This window comes from Cupressus sempervirens, chromosome 8 (assembly GCF_028749045.1).
Source record: "Cupressus sempervirens isolate cs-2001-9-10 chromosome 8, ASM2874904v1, whole genome shotgun sequence".
NCBI lineage: Eukaryota > Viridiplantae > Streptophyta > Pinopsida > Cupressales > Cupressaceae > Cupressus > Cupressus sempervirens.
In genome coordinates, this window is record NC_143125.1 from 111,158,982 (window position 1) to 111,179,789 (window position 20,808).

General features: G+C 34.9%; 1 protein-coding gene across 7 annotated transcripts in view; it reads left to right on the plus strand.

Annotated features, from left to right (window-relative positions):
• Positions 1 to 274: 274 nt before the first annotated feature.
• Positions 275 to 20,808, plus strand: part of EMB1417 (Pentatricopeptide repeat (PPR) superfamily protein) — a 279,888-nt gene continuing 259,354 nt past the window's right edge. For 2 of the 7 annotated variants that reach the window (XM_089796896.1, XM_089796901.1), the window contains exons 1-3: positions 456 to 754; positions 4,257 to 4,354; positions 8,993 to 9,082. In XM_089796896.1, coding sequence (XP_089653022.1) covers positions 601 to 754; positions 4,257 to 4,354; positions 8,993 to 9,082 — 342 coding nt within the window. In that variant the 5' untranslated portion in view covers positions 456 to 600. Of the gene's footprint in view, positions 755 to 4,216; positions 4,355 to 8,992; positions 9,085 to 20,808 lie in introns of all 7 variants that reach the window. The other 5 variants (XM_089796897.1, XM_089796902.1, XM_089796899.1 and 2 more) reach the window with 5 other exon arrangements.

The window sequence follows — 20,808 nt, forward strand, 5'->3', positions numbered from 1 at the left end:
CTCTTCAATTTCTGATGATTTCTAAAAGCTTTAAAGTTTTCATATGATTTTCTATATAAAACATGCAAGTAAAGTTATCGTTTGAAATGAACAACTTGAAACAATTGTGAACACTTACCCTACACAATGTTCAATATTGAAATTTTAACTATCAATTTAATTTTTATTTTAATTTTATAAATACACATTTTATTGATTTTTCTTTTATTCAAAAAGTCTTGCAATGTTTCATACTTTTCCTTTATTGCAAAAGGCATCCGGGATATAGTTCTCCACAGCTCTTGTTTAGAATGTGTACCTATGCCTACTACCCACCCATGTCATTCAAAACCTTCATTTCATTTTAGTTTTAGGAGAGTGAACCGTTGATCCCTTTGATTGATCGATCTCGTGGACGTATTGAAATATTCATTCATTCATTTCGTTTGGTTTTCGTTTCAGTATAAACCTTATCTCCCTTAGCTGAAGCAGCGGGTTGGGCTGGATGTACTGTCTTCTGCTTGCACACTATTTTGGCAAACCAAGCAAAAACAAGTAAATCAGGACTGTTTTGGTGGAAAAAATTATGCAGACATATGGTGCGAGAGGATTTGGGGAAAGATGAACATCTTCAGGGCAATGACAGGAATTGAGGCTATGATGCTGGGGGTTCCGCAGACGATTATGAGAAACAAATTGCTTTACCCGCGAAAGAGCAGGACAAGTATAGCCAGAGCATTCCGGTCTCAATTCAATCAGCCATTGAGCTTCCTCGGTGATGATTTGCTACCCCCCCACCTCATTCGCTTGCCATAGCACTCATTCTATCTTTTAAGAATTTTGAAACAGTGTTACCATCTATTGTGTTATCTTTTATGGGGTTGGGATAGAGGCATTCCAGTACCCGAATACTTATTATCAAATCAGATTTCAAAAAATATCACAGCTGTAAAATTTATAACGCTAAAACATGATTTTTCTTGAGCACCAGTCGGATTTTCCCACATAAATTTGGAATATAGTGGTGATATTTATGTCACAACTTAACCACATGTTTCTGTTTTTGTTAAGGTACTTTGTTGAATTGTAAGGAATTTTTCTCGACATTGGAGTGCATGTACGGAGGTATATATGGATATGATTAAGAAAATAAAATCAGCACAGACAAACATGCTAGCATAATTAAATTTGCATCAGAGAATTGCATGAATGTTTTCACAATGTACAAAATAAAGAAAAAATGAGACCAGTGAAGCATAACGTTAGGAAAAGCGCTACTGCCACGAACGATGCAACAGAGATAGGTACATCTATATCACAGTAGCAGTTTTTAGCAGGGTGGAAGTTCGTGTCAGGAAAATCAATGTGAATAAACTAAATAATATCAATTGCAACAAGAAAAAAAAAACAGACTATATGGCTGCAACCTGTACACTCACTTGTATCATCCCTGTTTTAATATTACAAAGGATATACATCAGAAAACAGGTTTCTAGGAAAAGAGGGATGCACAACAATGAGCGGCACTATTTGCTTGAACAAACATTTGCCCAAAATCTCCTTTGTTGGCCCGTACTTAGCCAAATACCTGCAGTTTACACTGGTGGGCGGTATTTTTAGTAGTATTTGCTCCTCCACCGAGGTAGCGTTTTCCAGTATTTGCTATATCTTAATGAACGGGATCTTTTATTCCTGTGACTTTCAATCATGGACGGCGCCATTGTAGAATTGAGAAGGAATTTATTAGATGAATGTTTACGCTTAGGGGTTTTGACAGGAAAAACTACAAATTGTTGCAATAAACATCAAAAGAAGGCCTCGTGGCTTGGAAGCTGGCTTTGGACACAACGAATTCAATTAAAAAAATATTCTATAGTAGAGTGGCATTGCAAACCAGTTTCTTAGTCAGAGAAACAAAAAATTATTGAAGGTGAGATAGACATACGGCGTTAATAGAAATCAAAAGCGATTACCCAACATCGCAGGAATATCTTCCAGATTTATAAATCGTAATACGAAACAGGCGGGATTATTTGGTTCAGTAAAATAGATAATGATGGACGGAGATGTTCAAAATCTGTCAATCCGTATACTCCTGGCATCAGAAAATAACAAAGGATGCTCCGCTTATCATTAATAACCTCAAAACCTGTACATATGGATGAGGTTTTCAACAAATAACATGATTCATAGCAGCAAATTTAAAGCAAACACATAAAATAAGCTAAATTTTGGATCGGAAAAGCTAATGCCCAACAAACACGTGAAAATAGCACGAGAGGAGATTGAATTAGTTTAGTCAGCGAGAATTATGCAATACTCATAATATTTCAGTGTCAAGCCAGTATTTTGTCGTTCCATGAGAAAAGCACAGGCTTTATCCCATCTGGGACTTTCAAAAAGCAGCAGTTTCAATGTACACAAGGGAAACCACCTCTATTACATAAAATCTGGTATGACTAAATTTGAAACATCGTTCTTAGCAAAGATTTTATATTTTCACAGTTAGATGTCATAATATTTATCTGATACCACGGTGTAGTGTTTTTACTCTGGTGTTTCAAGTCTCTCTGGCGACCTCACTTCAGGGAAAGAATAAGATCAGTAATCCATGTTTGTTGTTTTTTGCAATGTGGTGAGAAGAAACCTGATTGCTTCCTTTAGCTGTTTGTCAAGTTTTTAAATATTAACTAACAAAGCCAATTGCTTCCTTTCTTGTTATTTTGGTTTTTTTGGGGAACGGAAACAGAACAATTACAAGTATCCCATTTGTTGTTTAATATTCATGGAACACACCAAATTGCCTGTTAGTTTTTAAAATACAATTTCAAAGTTAATAGTTTACACTTAACTGCTCTATTTGTTGGTTTGTTGGCTCTCTTGTTTTTCTCCGAAAATACGTATATTAGCAGAACAAATCAAATTGCATTTGTTGTTTTTTGAATTTCCAGTATTAACAAATCACACCCAATTTCCTCCTTATGTTTATTTTTTCTATTTGCGGTATTAGCTGAAATAATTCAATTGCAGCCTACATAATTTTTTCCAAATTTTTTAATGTTAACAGAAGAAACCCAATAGGTTCATGAGAGCTCTGAACAATGGTCTGTTGAGAGAAATTTTAATTTAAACCAAGAAAATAAAATCATTTCAGATATAGTTACTGCGTCTGCCATGACTTAGTTTGGTCAACTGGCGTGGATTTATGTTGACAATTGAACTTTTTTGAGTTCATGTCACACTTTGGCTTGTTCCATGCTAGGAAAGTCTAAAATTTTCCCTTGAGAGAGGCTTAAAAAACGGTAAGTCTTTCAGTGTGGAGGAGTTACAGTCTGATTTGCAATAGTCCATCTAGAATTAAGATAAATTGGGTATGGTGACGAGAAATCATGACACTACTTTTATTATCCTATGAGCGAAAATGGTTTGTACCTATCATAATTTTGTGATCCTTAGAAGTTGCACAATGTTATGTGTGAAGTGTGAAATTGACAATCATGATTTTTGCAAAGTTATATTATACCATCAAGTGGGATGCATTAATTTGTGATTAAGCATATTCTTATAGATAGTACCAGAGTTTGTTCGTGTCTTGAAATCTTTTGCTGTCCCAAAGACTCTGTGATTTTAGTTTGGGTGCCCAGAATTTGATTTTGGGTTGTTTAAATTTGGGAATATGAGATCATCTTAAAAAGTCCCAATGCTTATGTTTGTAGTGTTAATATGTCTATAAAGTAGACATGTACTGTTCAGAGAGCTCTACAAAGATGTCTTGCTGCAGCTTTTTTTTTATTATAAAAAATTTAGGGTTAGTAGGTGGCTGTTACTTTTCCTAGTCTGGTTTTATATTTGGACCTCAAGTATTAGTGAAAATAGTCTTTTTTTCCACTTCGATGGCTAACTTATTGTACAGCAGGTGCAGCTAGTTTACAATAGTGGATTAAGGGATAATGTGGTTATGTTTGTTTTTTGTGAAGAGTGCATTTATACCCTAGTAAAATGGGCACTGAAGAGCATATTGTACTCAATTTTCTATTATCTTTAGCTTTTTTCAGTAAAAAATGTTCTGAATTAATGCCATATGAATATGATGTTCCTCAGCAGGGTCTCCTATTTTCTGATTCATCTGACTTGAATGTTTTTCTTTGGTTTAACCTCTAGTTTCAAATTTATGCCAGGTGAACTCAAGTCACATTGCTTGTGGATTCATTATTCTAACATTAAGATACTTGTCCAGGGCTTCTAATCCTTTTGGTTTAATCAATTGCATCAAACAGATGAAGAGAGGCCTTTGAGATGTGTTATAAGGCTTAAGGCTATAGAATGCTTTGATCCTGTGATTGCCAAGAAATATTTGGCTGGGCATCTTGAAAAGGTACTAAAATCAGTACTAATGTGATAAATGTATGCTTACAATTAAATATCATTAAAACTTAAAATTCAAAACTGTTGAAAAAGTCAGGCTCACTTTTTAAGTGACTTCACTTTATATACACTCACAAACATGATATATATATGAGTTTTGAAAAAAAAAATTGGGAACAAGTCTGGTGCCACTGTGCCTCCTGGATTTGTTAGACTCTTTGTGAAAATGAGGAACCTTTTTACTTTTCCTCACATCTGTTCAAATTGTTGTACTTTTTTGATCTCATAATCAATTTTAAAAGGAAATCAAGCCTTCAATCAACCTAAACCAGGAATTCACAGAAATTTTTTTCTTACCACATTAGTATCAAATTTTGTTATAACTGAACCCCCCTCCAAATATTGGAAGAAACACCATAGAATCCAGTGCAACCTTTGTCTCTTAAATAAAGACAATATCAGCATCTGATCTCTAATAGATCCTGAGAAGCTTTTTGTTGAGGGTTGCTGCTCAAACCCCTAGCATTTCAAGAGATCACAACATTTTTTGAGGTCACAAAAGTGAGTAAATGATGTCTTGTTGACACCAGATTCTTCCAGTGATTCCCCTTTCTTCACCTTTTCCTACTAGTTTTTCCTCCCTGCTTTTGATACTTTATCAATACCCCTGTTTTCTCATGTTCTTTTGCGAAAGCCCTAATGAAGGAGGTGCCTTTGTTAGAGTGGGGTTGCCGTTGCACCAAAAGACCGATCTATCAATGCCCGATACAACCACTCAACTTATTGTACACGGGAGGCAGTTAAGCCCTTGTCACGAATCCCGAGGGGAGCGCTGAACAAATTTCCAACAATCTCCCCCTCAGCAGTACCCGAGGGTCTAAGGATTTGAACTTGTGACCAAGCTTTGATACCACTTGTTAGAGTGGGGTTGCCGTTGCACCAAAAGACCGATTTATCAATGCTCGATACAACCACTCAACTTATAGTACACAGGAGGTGGTTAAGCCCTTGTCATGAATCCCTAGGGGAGTGCTTAACAAATTTCCAACAATTTTTACCATCGTCTTTTGCCTTATATTCATGTAGAGGATCTGGCATGGAATCAACTTCTTTTAATTCCAATTGAAACTCTGCAATAGGAACATAATGTACCCCTACCATAGGTAATCATTTGTCTTTTTACTGGTTGTTGCTTTTCTCAATATGACTGGAAATAGGGCATCCCCTTGCTTTCTTAGCCCTTGCATCTCTAAAGAAGTGTTTGTATTAGATGGATTGCACAAAGTACTCAAGTCCAAAAAATGCATATCTTGGTCAGTTTAGGTTTTATCATGGTCCACCAAATTTGAATCCACAATTTTTTTTGAGAAAATCAAATTTGTTGTTAGAAACTTCTTTAGGAGCGTCCTTATGTTGGCAATTCATAGGCTTCCCCTTAGTATGAGATTTCACAATAATGAATCTATTTGAGTTTGGCTTTACTAATTGGATCAGGGCCTTTCATTTTGCTTTGCATCTAAGAAAAGGAACAAGAGGCCCTAGGACTCAACTTTGTAGGACATCTTTGTAGATGTTCATATTCACGACATACATGACATCAAAGGAATTTGCATCTTGGTCTATTTGTTGAATCCTATTCATACTACTCAATCTTATCCCCAAAGAATTAGGAAGAGTATGCATCCTTGGGTAATATAGATTTTATGTCAATCTTGACTTCAACCTTCAAAAAATCATGAGATTTTTCTTTTACTTGGTTCGCATGAGGTTCTTTCTCATCTTAATGATCTCTAGACATACTTAGTTCCTCAATTGAGACAAACATTTTGCTTTCAAGGGTATCAATTGTTGGAGATTCTTGCAACGTCATACTCCAAATTTTGGGTCTGAGTGTCTCCATCACTATCTTCGCTTTCCTTTTACCTAGCTATTCTTGGCCATTCTTTAATCATTTCCACTTGATTTTGTTGAAGGCATAACTCCTCACATAGTTGCAAGGATGTCTATAGCCTCACTTTGATACCACTTGATTTATTAAGTGTTTGCCATACTCTTCTAGTGTTCATCAACTATAAATTCGTGCTTGTTAACTTCACAGGGCACCTCAAAATCACTGTATATCTACTGCCAAAAGGATGTACTACTGATATAACATTTTCATACTAGTTGCAAACACATAAGTGAAATGATAGTCTATATTAAACAGAGGAGAGGAATACTACTTAGATAATCAATAATAAGATCTTTCCATAGCAAAAACGATCAAGAATTAAAGACAGAATTTAAAGTTACTAAACTAACTTACATGACCATTATACCAAATATCACAATATTACTTTAGTACCCTCCTTTAATGGTCATTTTACTTACTACCCTACAAAATACTTGACATAATTGCAGGTCATTTGGCTATGACTCTTCTCCAGAACATTTTGCAACTTTAGCCTACTTCTGAGTCTCTCACAGGTTGGACTTTTTAACATCCAACTTCTTTTTGCAAAACTTCTGTACACGATCAAGTACAAGAACAAACTGAGTCCCTTCCCACGTGATGTTGGGTAACTAAGCCATCCTTCCTGTCATCCAGAGACCAAGATCAGCTTCTCAAAAAAACTTTGATTTTTGTTGATAAGAAATTGGCATAAAACTCTAAAAGCACAATTTTGTTAAAAATTGTCAAAAGAAGCTGCTACAAACCAGCACCACAATTTTGCGGAATTTTTTTCAAATCCTTGATGGTTTAACAAACCTATGATTTTTTCTCTCAAAATCACCAAAAAAAAAAGAAAACCATGATTTTTAGGAAACAACCATGAAAAGCCTATCACAATTTTTCTAGAAAAACGTGCAAATCCTAGAGAAAACCACAATATTCTGGAAAATCATGCAAAACCCCCCAAAAAACCTCTAAAAAACTTTGATTTTATTAAATAGCTGGTTAATATCAGTTAAAAGCTCTGGTAAGAATTCAAGAAATTTCTAAGATAACTCAAAATTATTCATAAAAAAATGTTGGAGAACTTTTAGAAACAAATTCTAGGCACTGAATCCACGAATTTTAAAAGTTCGCCAAATAACCACCTATGCTTTGATACTATGAAATGATAATTAACTGATATTCAATATTAAACAAAAGTGAGGAATACTCCTAAAACTATTAATTACAAGAAGATCTTTCCACAATGGAAGTGATCAAGAACTAAAGACAGAATAGAAAATCACTAAACTAAACAACTAAAAAAACAGAAAGTTACTAAAAATTGACTGACTTGAAAAAAAGTTACCTGCATGACCATTATACTAAATATTCCAATATGACTTTATTAAGGAACAGGAAACAAGAGCAAAGAACGCGAGAAAGGTATATACACCGACTAAAAACACATGGTTACATCTAGAGAGACCCTTAAAAGGGAAGAAACCTTTAAAATTGTGAGCTTTTGCTCCTGATCTTCTATTGCTATGGCCGTTTCATCTCAGTTTCATAGATACCGCCTCAATGTCTGAAGAACCAGCTACTTCCCTAGACAAGAAGATGAAATACAAATACAAGAAGTACCAGAAATCTATTTCACTTTCTTCAGTGGTCTCTGACATTGAAGAGATCAAAAGACACTGAGATTGGGCATGTTCAAGTTTATGAAGAGAACTGAGAAACAGTTACCATCACCAGGCATGAAGCAACTTCCCCAGAGTCACATCCATTTGGTGTCAACCTGGCAGTTTTGGAACTAGAATTCATTTTGGCCAGCCCCTCTCATTTTGACAAGGAGACCAGAACCATCAAGGATGATGATAATAAAGTGATTATCAGGTTGGATGCAGAAACTATTGATAAGATCTTCAAGGTTCCAGCTCCACCTGCAAATGCCAATATCACCATTATGAAAGCTCAAGCTTACTATAACCAGAATGAGGAGGATTCTTCATGCCATTATCTTTCAATCTTAGAGAAGTGTTGATATTGTGTCTAGAGCGAATTAGAACTTAAACAAAAGTTATAACCAAGTTTTAAACACCAGTAACACGCCTCTGTACCATAAAAACCCTCTTCATGCACATGCAACTGTCAAAATGAGCATAGGTCAAAATGAGCATAGGTTGAAAGTTACAATGAGAGACAATCCATCCAAAATCTCCATGGTTGATGGATTTTTAATGCTTGGAGAAACTGGTGAATGCCATTCTTAGTTTTTTGACGGCTTTAGACACCTGCTGCTATTTCACTGCATCCTTGAGATTTTCTATATCACCTCATACATTCCTCTGACATGAGTGCAGTTTCTTTTGCATGTCACCCACCAAACATCAATGAACTCCTGACTTCTTGGTCTAAGACAACCTTCACAATTGGAAATTATAATTTAGTTTGGCAACTTTGATCTTTTTTTTCATATCACCCACAAATACCTATCTTATAGCTGCCGATTTCAGTTGTGGTGTTGGGGATCTCAAGGTCTTCTTTGCTATTCATTATTGTAGAATGTTATTAGAGGTTACATTATTCCCGGCTTCTTGTTAGTAGGCTTTAGTCCCTTGATATGCTTATATATCTTTTTATGTAGGAAAAATATATGTTAATATAGAATACTAACTAGGTCTGGGTTAATATATATGTTGTCTGATCTTATCTGCTTCTTGCTGGCAGTGTGAAGATGTTGCTCTGAAAGTTGTGGAATGCTGTAACAATCAAACCAAAGTTAGTGCAAACTTGTCATCTGCATGGTTGGCACAGTGGAAGTAAGTTTGTATCAGCTCTTGAGCAGATATTTTTGTGATGCTTTTCTCCACCATTCATTGTTGTTGAAAAGTACTTTTCCTTAACCACAAAAAACAATTAATGGATTCAATTTCACTGCAACAGTAACTTCTGTAAGCACCCTTTTTCTTCAAATCTTCTCTACATAATCTGTACTTCAACAATCAATCATTTTGGTGTCTCCTATCAAGATATAGCTTTGTCAGGGATTTGCTTCCATGTCACTGCCGAATGACAATGACTGAAACAATTCAAATTTTTTATCATTGCCAGTATAAATTGTGTTGTCCTCCACTGAAGTTAGGAATGCTCTGTAATTTTTGGCCTATGTTGAATCTAAGAGAAAGTATACAACGGATTACAAGCAGTTATCCAAAATTATAATGAACCAAATGAATATATCATTTCATTTGTGGCCTGAGATACAATACATAGCATTTATAGTGGCTATTGTTGTTATAAGATATCAATAAGCAAATTGATCATATGGGTTCATCTTAAAGTGACTAATTTGTACCAATTGTTTTTCATGAATTTTTGTTTCCTTATAGCTGCATTTTATTTTTCCCTTTGGCTCTTAGAAGAAAAGTATGATATCATGCAAATGTTACAGGCTGTGAGGCAGCAATCTGAAGTAGATTGTGACTGCTAGCCATCTGTCTGAAGCTATTTAACATGACCAATTGTTCTTTTCATTTTCACATGGTACTTTGCTGATTAAGGAAGAAATTGTTGCTAGTATATATTTTGAGTGAGGGAGACTAATTTGTTTTTGTAGGGTAACTGTACCAGATTCAGGACTTGATGTTCTCATGTTTTGAGTAAAAGTAATAAATGAGTTCTAGACGATGAAGTTGCAGGAGAAGGTATTAATGGAGAATGTGAATCGTTATACCCAAATCAAACTACTGCCAAATTGTACTTGCAAAACAAAAAACCTATGTACTGAGAAAAGCTTAATGCAGGGCATAGTTCTAATATGTCTACAGTCTAACTGATGCCTATTTTTAAAAATCAGGGAAATCTTTCTTCAAGATTAATAATCGTGGTATTCGAAGGGAGTATGCAATGAACTTGACAATATTTATAATTTTTCTTTCACATTGATCAAGTGTATGATTTTAATACCATTTGATTACCAATTTCTAATGTGGATGTAATGCCCTCATCTTTTTAGCATCTCAGTGGAGTTCTTATCCTTTACATTCTCCGAAGGCTAAGTCAAGAAATAAGGAAAAATTGATTAAATTAATTTCTTATAAAGTCATTAAATAAATTAAAATTAAAAGGTGACTTTATATTTAATTAATTTAATTTTCTAGAAGCACAACTAATTATTGTATTGGAAAGGGGGAAGCCTCTAGAGAGTGCATTTTTTAGAAGTACAACTAATTATTGCCTTGGAAAGGGGGAAGCTTCTAGAGAGTGCAATTAAATAATATTTTTTTCCTTCTAGAAGAATGAAGAAAAATAATAAATAGAGGCGAGAGCTTTATTGTAAGCATCCGATTATTGTCAATTGCATTTGATATAAACTTGGGAGAAGACACTAAGGGTTTCTGATTTCGGTTAGCCATTGGAGACTGTCAATTCATCAATGTTGCAACCATTTGAGTAGGTGAAATATCCACTGAATTTGACATTTAGGAGAGCTTCATTCTGGAGTTTTATTTGTGCTTAAATTGGAGAATACATTTTGGCTGCTATAGTGTGCCACACTATAGTATTTATGCTTGATTCCGATTGCAACTTTCATCTCCATCCTTGGGCATCACTATTATCAAGTTCCTCTTGCAACTATTAGTAGTTAGCAATGTAATTTTTAGACATATAATTTTGCTGTTGTAAGTGATAATTCAGAATCAGATTTTGGCATTGGTGTAGTCATTATTGTAAGCCCATTTGTCTTGGCAAACTCATAGCAACATTGTACATGGGAATGAATTCAATAAAGGAGATATATGTTGTGTTGTCCTGCATTTTGTCACCACAAAATGTTGGTAACAGCACGAAACTTTTTCAAGCTAGTTTCGTGTTTCTCTAAGTTTGAATTTGATATTCAATTGCTTAATGTTGATCGATTGATCCATTTCAATTCGAATATCAAGTTGTTTTACTGAAGGCCTTTGTCAAGTCGTTTTCATTTCGCTTTCTGTCGAGCCTTTGCTTGATTTTTGAAGCCTTCGCAGTCCTTTCTTTGCTTTTGAGTTTGTGTTTGCTTGTTTTTGGTCCCTTGAATTTGCTCATGTGATGCTTTTCGATCTCCCCTTCGATTCAGTCTAACCTAGAGGTCAATCAGAGTTGTCAGTCAAGAGATATGGTCATTTTAGTGCCTCAAAAGTGGACATTTTAGGTGCAATAGCACGAATTAAAAAAATCATGTTATATTTTCATTTTGACTTTCACTTTTTGAAAATATAACATTTTATTCACTTTTTGTTATGTTTTAAAGTTATTTTTCATTTAAATTTGTAACTTAAAGTGACTATAGTGCACTTTATGTTATAATTTTAAGTTGAGTTACTTTTTAATTTTTCACTCAAAGTGACTATAGAACTATATAGTTACTTTTTAAATTTTTGATTTTTAAATCAAATACTTATATAAATGTCACTTTAACTTAATGTTGACTTATATTGATTAATATAATGCATAAATATTATTTTTGACCCATATTGTTGACATTTTTATAAAAATAAGTGAAATGCATAACTTAAAAGCTTAAAAGTGGACATTTTATGTGCATATGCATGTAAAAAACTATGAAAAGTGGAAACTTTTCATGCTAATGCATATGAAAACTCATTTTGAGGACCTTTTTCAAGTCATTACATCTAAAGTTTGTAAAAGTGGACCTTTTTGATGCAATGACGTGAAAAGTTGAATTTTCATGCTTGTGCATGAAAAATGTGAGATATGTTTATAAAATATGTAAGTGACTCCAAAAAGTGAGATTTTGGAGACTTGCACATTTTAAAATATGTAATGGGCTTCAAAAAGTGAGATTATATCTCAAGACGTATTTTAAAACATGCATTGGACTCAAAAAGATCCTATTTTGCCTTCCTACATGTTTTAAAATAAGTAATGAACATAAAAATGTCCTATTATGTGAAGAAAACATGTTCTTGCTCCAAAAACCTCCTATTTTGATCATAACTTTTGATTTTCTCCATGGATTTGAATGAAATCGGTTGCATTCATCGTGTTTTCGAGAGGTGATCATTTTGCCCTCATCAAAAATCAAGTTATTGCACCCAAAAACGTGTTTGAAACTCTTAATCTAGGGCACGTTTTTTGCATAAAACTCCATAAATCTGCCAAGTTTGATCACGTTTTTGCATGAGATCAAGTCGTTTTTACTTCATTAGGTGATTACATTGGTTGAGGATCATTATTTTGGTGTTAAATCATCAAAACGTTTTACTTTGAAGATCACATTTTTTGCTTGTTTTGGCAAAAACGGCTCAAGAACATGCAATCTTTAAAATGTTGCAAGGAGGAGCTAATCTAGGGCACGTTTTGGCATTTTGCTAAATAATCTCCTTGTTTGCTGCCCTTTATCATTCGGATTTTGGAGATTTGAAAAGTTCTCGTCATTTTTTGAAGAAAAATTCAAACAAAGAGCATCTTTTCCTTCATTTTTGGCACATATTCATTATGTAAGTGGACCTCTTCTTTCTTACATTTTAATTCATGCTTATCCTTGCTAATTTTATGCATGAAATCGTTGAATGGATGCCATTTGTGAAAATCTTTGCCTTAGAATATGCATTTTTCCTTTAAATATGAATTTTTTTTCATTTTGGTGTCTTTGGTTCTTCTCCAAGTTTCAAATTCGAATTTCATCTTTGAGAGTGCATTGCATCTTGGCATGTTTTGAGTTGTTTTGAAAGGTATGTTTTTCTTTTGTTTTGATTTTGTGTGCTTGTTGCTGGTTTTTCTCCATTTTGGAGAAGTTGAAAGTTATTTCCCAAAAACTTGTTTTTCCTTCACTACATGCGAAAGCATTATCATTTCATTTCACATTCTGTTTCCATGTCATTACATCTCACATTTCATCCAACAAATGCGATTACATGTTTTTCACTTCAATTGCCATCTGCACATGCATGTAATCCCATTTTCCGTTTCCATTTTCATCCATCTCATTTTTCGCTTTCATTCACATGACACGATTACACGAAATGTTTTACGTGTAATTGCATCCAAAAGGTCTGATTTTGATCAAAAGTCATATTTTGAAAAGACAAAAAAGATGTTATTTTCACTTTCCGTGAATTTTGACTTCTTTCTTCTTCCAAAAGTGACTATATAATTCATTATTTCACCTCCATTGTTTCATTTCCATCTTCATATACGTAGTCGCACTTACATGAATAAATACATGTTTCCACCTCATAACATATTTTACATGTTACCCTCCATTCGCATCTGCATATACATGTAAAGTATACACATTTGCACTTACACCTTGCATTTACATATATACATGCTTCATTCAATAAAGCTTTGAAAACATTTAAGTCACTTTTGAAATCAGCAACTTTCACTTTGCACGCATTCTCATGCGTTTCACCTTCGCGCATTTTCATTCCATTCCATTTCATTCCATTTTCCATATTCATACTTTCATTTCATTTCATTTCACATTCCGTTGCATATGTATACGCTTTCTCTTCAAAAGTCACTCATTTTCGAATCTTCACTGCTACTCTGGAATCCACTTACATGGAGATTCCTTCTGACGATGTATTAATGTTTTGGAATTTTTGTGTTACAGTACGAGCACAAGAAATGTCCTCGCCTTCCAAATCCAAGGGCAAGATGAAATACCAATATGACAAAGAATTGGCTCATGCAGTTCCTTCTTCAGTTATGTCTGTTCTGGATAACATACTAGACACCAAGATTGGTCACGTAGATGTAGCCAATTTTCTACAAAAGATTGAAGCTCCAGCTACGCATGAGATGAAACGTATTAAAAGAAGCAACATCCATTTGGTTTCTACATTTCCCATGGCAGCCATAGAACCTGATTTTGTCTATGGATGTGCTCGGCGCTTTACTCTTAAGACAAGGAATATCAAAGACGCTGACAGCAAGATTATTATTAGCCTTGACCCTAAAGTGATTGAACAAGTCTTCAAAGTTCCTCATAAATCAGAATGTGTTGATTTGACCAAAGATTCCTCATTGGCTTGTTGGAATGAACAAAAAAGCAACTATCAGAAGTATGTCAACCTTTACTAGTTAGACAACAAAAGAAGTAATTTTTCTAGGTGGCCAAGGACTCTTCATCGGTCCAATTTTAAACAGGAATACAAGGATCTCATCATCCTTCTCAGCAGAATCTGTGGTCTTAAGGATTCTTCCGACTTTGAGCCATGGATGTACAAATTTATGTTTCAAATCATAGAGAATAAAGAACACATCTTTTGGGGAGAGCTTATCAGTACTGCACTCTGTCAGCAGATATGCAATGTAGGAACATCAATACTTTTTTACATGAATTCATATTTAGTTTACATTGCTGTTGCTATGGGGTCTTTTTCAGGTCTTTCCACTAAAGGTGATCGTCTTCAAGTACCTGTTTGGGAATACTATGACCAAATTACTTTGAGTAACAGTAAGTATCATTACAGAAGAGTCCAAGATGCTTTCTTTGGACATTATAGGTGTCTGTTCGACAAACAGTTGTGTATCAAAAGAGTATCTGATGCAGCATGGGAAAAGGTAAACCAGGTGGGCTGCATTTTTCTTCAATTTCCCACTTTCACATACTTGAGAGTTGGATATTTCAAAGGAGAGCCGTATACCTTACCTAGGTATGCTACAGATCGAATTATTCTAATGGAGTTAGCAAGACAACTCATGGACGTGTAGAATGATCAGCATGCGTCACATAGGTCCGGATTTGGCATCACCTCGGCTAGGCCTTTATCTATTGGCAATTATTCAATTGTTTTTGTGCCTAAAGCGAAGAATATGGAAGCAGAGTTGCAATTGATTGCATTGAAGAAGTTCAAGGCTAGATTTGACTTTGATTATCGAGAGATGAACTCTCAGATAAAGAGGGCTTATACTCATGTTCATTGCATTGAAGACATTTGGATTGACATGAGAACATAGCTTGATATTATGATGGATTATTGCAAGTTAACCTTGCAACAAATAATCGATCTTAATATGTTGGAAATCCCTCCAGATTTCCAAGTTGAAGATGACGGCGACATCCTTGATCCGAAATTTCATCAAGCTGATTTTGATAAAATGTGTCCTTTTCCTATTCAATGGCAACAAAAAGAAGGTACATCTATTATGGATAGGTTTCAATCCATCTTAGCAAACACTAACAAGTGGTTGAAAAGTAAAGGCCTAAAAAGAGTAAATCCTAAAATGGGTCTGGATTGTGGAAGCTTTGGTCCTCCTGGCAGGAAGTCACAACTGGAAATTACAGGGAAAGATGGTGTTTCATCTTCAAATGTCAAGAATACTCTCAAAATCAAATTAAAGGGCGGAAAAGGGACTAAATCATCCCAAGTTCTTGAACCAATTCAAGAATTAGTGACAGAATCAGAAGAAGAATTGGAAACAGAATCCGAGAAAGAAGATTCAGATGAAGGAGAAATAAGAATCATATCTCCCCCCAAGCCTGCACAAGCTTGCACATCTTCTCCACATGAAGAGCCCTTTTTGCATGAGGTTGATGATGATGTAGATTCATTCTCAACTATTTTCACTCACTCTATTCCCGTCTCAGAAGTTAATACCATGGCTTTTCTGATTTCATCTGCTGCTCCTTGTGTTCCTGCACATGATCAATTTGAACACTTAGCATATGTGTTTGAAGATTTTCCGACTCTTACTAGTGGTCAAGTTTCCCAACTTGATACATCTTTGACAGGATTTGAACTTTTCATGAAAGAATCTTCACAACATGTTCCTATGCCTACAACAGTGCAAACTGAATCTTGTTCAGTCACTACAGATATACAATCTGGATCAATGCCAATAGTCTCCACTATGCTTGCTTCTACAGATGAAAGTTTTAACCTACCTGTATGGTTGAGTAGAATAACAATGAGGAGAAGGAAGGTGGTTGTTCCTCTTGACAATCTTCCTGTGAAGAAGACTATATCCAAATCTCTAAAGGACAAGATTGTTTATAGAATTTTGGTTGATTCTAACAAAACCAAGTATGTTGAGGTTGCTGAGCCCTTAGTAGATAAACCTATTGAAGAACTCACTAGCTTTGATTATAAATTTACTAAGGTTGAAGTTGGAAAGCAATCTCATTTGAGTTCGTTGCAAGATGCTCATGATGCATTGGTAAATGTATCAAAAAGCAGTCATGAGCTTTGGGAAAAGAAGAATCAATTGAAACAGGAAATAGCTCGTTTGAATGAGGTCATCCAGAAGCAATCTTCTCAGAATGTTGTTGCATCACAAACATCTAAGGAAAGAAGGTTGATTGAAGCTGCTAAGTCTTGGATACAAGAAATCATTGTTGAAGGAGTTCGAGCTATCACAGAGACACTTGCAATTCTAAAGCGTATCAAAGAGATGAACAAAATGGAACTAAGCTTAATTTCTTCTTTGACTCAGGAAGCAGATAACCTGAAGGAAATCCTTGAGGATTGGGATGAAATGATAAAATTTGATCTAAATGCTATGGTCTCATGTGACATTCTTCCGTCATGTGAAATGTTCTTCAGATTTCAAGGACTCATTGGTTACAAGGAAGAGACTTAAGAAAGTTGATCACAAAATTGCAAGTGGCTCTTGAAGATTGTCAGGCAGTTGAAACAAGCCTTACTTGTGATTTGGAGCAATTGGGATGTCGTGTTACTGATAATCTTGGTAATCTTTTGGCAGCAGAGAGAGTGAATTCAAAATATACAATCAGAATCAATGCTGATGTAGATTCTGAAGAATTTGGTTCGCACACAATGAACAAGTTCATTTTGTACAAATCTTTGACAAAACACTTGTTGGATAATACAACAGCAAATTCTAAAGTTGTTCAATCAGCATATGAGAATGCAGTGAGGATCGAAGCCATATCAAAGACAATGGAGATTGCTGATCTTCCTATAGTGCGTGACGTCATTGTGAAATTCAAAGCATTAAGAAGCAATCTTTAAGATTGTTATGTAATTTCTACTTCATAGTTGTTTAAGATGCATTACATGATAAAGTGTAATTGCATGTATGTAAAAGATGTAATGCGAGTTGCATGTGCAGTTGCATGTAATCCATTAGTTTTTGTAGTTAGACTTGGTCAAAGTTGGTTGAGTTGCTCCCACTTTTCCCTCTCTCTTTTTCTCAACTTCTTTTCCTATATAAAGGAGTGCCCCCCCTCATTGTAAAATCATCATTATCTTTATGCAAGAGAGCTCTGGAGAAATTGTGCCAACAGAACTTTGTTTGTGTAGCACTATTTTGAGAGAAAGTGAATACAAAGGAGCATTTGAGACTTAACTTTGATTAAGTGAGATTGTTATTTGTGTGAATTGTAAGCTTTGTCTATAATTCATTCAAGTTACCTTTGATTTGTACTATCTTTTGTCATTGATATTGTATCTTGTGATTGATAGAAAAGAGTTAAAAAACAATTGAATCCCGAGCTTTGACCGGGAACAATTGTGAAAATCCATAGCTAGAAGTTTTGTCTGTAGCTTGTATTTTCATCTTGATTCGCAAAATAATTAGATTGTTGTTACTTTTAGGAGTCTTTGTGCCCTAATTGTAAACATTTTACCACATAGAAGTACAACAGGACTTAGAGCCAAACTAGTACATTTTGGCTAGCCTTTGAGTTAGTTAAAATTTATCGGTATCACTGTTTCCCGCTCGTGATAGAAGTGTAATTAGAGATTCACCTTGCCATTATTCACCTTACGAATAAGTGGATCCTTTCTTGAAAGTTAAGAAGAAAGGATAATAGTAACACCCAGTTTATAAATCTCTCAATTTCTTGCTTACCTTGAGTTGATCCAAGGAACAGTGAGAAGGGGGAGCCTTCCCTTTAAGGTAGGAGAGACTCTGTCTCACACACTGTGGCTGGTCATCCTATTTTGCGACTGAATTTTTACCCAAAACTGTCGGTTGCAAAATATCCACCCAACATGTTGCATACCATTTGTTTGACGAAATGTCCATCTAATAACATAAATGATCAGCATACTAGTTGTATGCCAATTGTTTGTCAAAATATCAGCTAGCTGTAGGTATGCATTTCATATCTAGTTTTTGTTAAGTGTCATCGATGTCAAATAGACTCTTTTCTAGATGAATATCAAACCATGAAATGAGTATCTTGTACATACCTGTGTGAATCTGAATACTCTGTTCTTCACAATACCTGTTCTGTATAGACTCACAACAAGATTTGTATCTAAACAGATATGCGGTAGCTGGAAGATATCTTGTTGATATTATACATAGGGTTGCATATCAGGTGATAGAACAATGTTATACAGACTGGTTATGAATGAAGAACTTACAACAACTATTGCATCGTAGTTGGATATCAAAAGATACATTGGTAGCCTCATGAATATTTAAAAATAAACCTTGTGTGATAATCATTCTTCAAAATGTTTGACAAAGAACTACAGGAAACGAATTTTGTTTAGAATTGACAATAAATATATTCACAAGGCACTACAGATGTAATTTTGTTTGGTCATGTAAAAGAAAGTAATAAAGACAAGGCTCAAAAAGGACAAAAGAGAAAACTGGGAAAAGACAAAAAACAAAATTGGGAAAGGACAAAAGAAGTTTGACTTAATATTTCCTAGTATTGAGTTGTGGCAGCTCGATGATAATGAAGTAGTCCTATTAAAGTTTTGGTGACACAATAAAATATTGAAATGGTGCATCAATTTATTATTGGTGACGTGTTTCATATTAATATATTTAATATTTTGTTAGAGGACAGTTTTATTACAAAGCGAAGGAAGTTGGAACGAATTTCAACTAAATCATCCTCTATATATTTCGTATTATTGTGTCCATTTTGCATGGTACTCAAATAGAATATGCTTTGAAGAAGAAGCCGATTACATGAGCAGAAAAGGTATTGAGAGTATATATTATTATTAGAAGAGCATACAAATGAAAACAAGTTTTTGAGATTGTATAAAATCAGAGAAACAGATACATCAGGAACAGAGAGCAACACAGAAGTTCAAAAGAAAATTTGTGATAGTGTACAGGGCAGGTATATTTGATTTAGTTGCATGTTGAAATTTGACATGTCTCAGGATTTGAAAATATTATGTTGAGATTTTGAAGAAAATGTCTGTGAAACAATTGTCCCTGGTTTGATAGTTATTAGAAGTTCAATTACAGTCTGAATTTTAAAAGGAGATGTTTTGATGTTCAATAAAGTGATATTAGACCTAAGCCAAACTTTCAGAAATTCAATTCAATCTTTGTATAGAGATAACATAATGTTTTAAAGCAAACTGGATTGTGTTTTGGATTCTAATTTGTCAATGAGTTAGATACTCATACAGATTAGGTGGGTGCTCAGTTTAAAAGATCCGTAGCTCTGAAAAAGGGGTTATTGCTCCTAAGGGTCGAAGCCCTTAAAGTTGTATTTGAAGAAAGATTGGTGAGACTGGATTAGGACAGTAGCTCCTAGCAGTCTGGGTGTTGGTGGTTTTTCCCGAGTTGGGTTTCCATGTTATATCTTGTGTACTCTTCTTGTGGATTTGTTTGATCATTGTTGTTGATATTATGGTACATTGATGAAATATTTAACACAAGTTTAGCAATAAATTAAATTGGCAAAAGATTTCAGTATAATCCTAATTCACCCACCCCCCCATAGTATTATTATTGTGTTCTACAATTTCCATGTATACGCATTAAAAAAAATCCAAAAAGAACTGCACTTGCATATTAGTTCATTGTGAGAGGCATTGTAATTTCATTTGCAAACATTCTAAATTTCTTAGCATCATTCAAACTATATCAAACAAACTAAAACACAAAAAAATCAGAAAAGAGAAAGGCAACAGACAAGTGTTTGACAATATTCTTTGAGCTAAAATCAGTCAGTTTGGGCAAGGGATATTACATTGGTATTAGAGCTTGCTTGCAAAGTGTTTGATGAAATGTCAAACAACTGAATTAGAGAAGAATTTGATGTTTGATGAAGTTATAACTAGTTGGGGTTATTACAGTGGTATCCGAGCTAAATCTCGCCATCCTAAGTGTTTAGCAATCACATGTAGCCACCTGGGGTTGGTTCTCACATATTTTACACTTGCTGGAGAGCTTTGTTTGATAGGGAACAAGATTTTGACAGGCACCTAGACACCATGGGTGACAGGCAAGAGTGTAGCCCACCAAGAGACAATAGGAATGAGGATCAGGAAATAAGGAAATTTACAGAGCAATGGTGATAGGACAAGAGCGGATGGCTCAGGCTTTGCAGGCACTCACCACCATGGTTGAGCGCATGAACCCATAGGACAGACAGAATCAGGAACAAGGGGATAACAAGAGTGTAGTAGGATCACCTAGAGCTCATAAAACTCTTTCTAGAACAACAGACAGGCCCACACATCCTACCTTTGTTAGAGATGAACCAGTATAGGAGCCAATAGAGGAAGTTGAGGATGGGACATTTGCAGATATCCTTATGGCTGCTAATGATGAATGAGGATTATTGACACCAAAGTTATGGG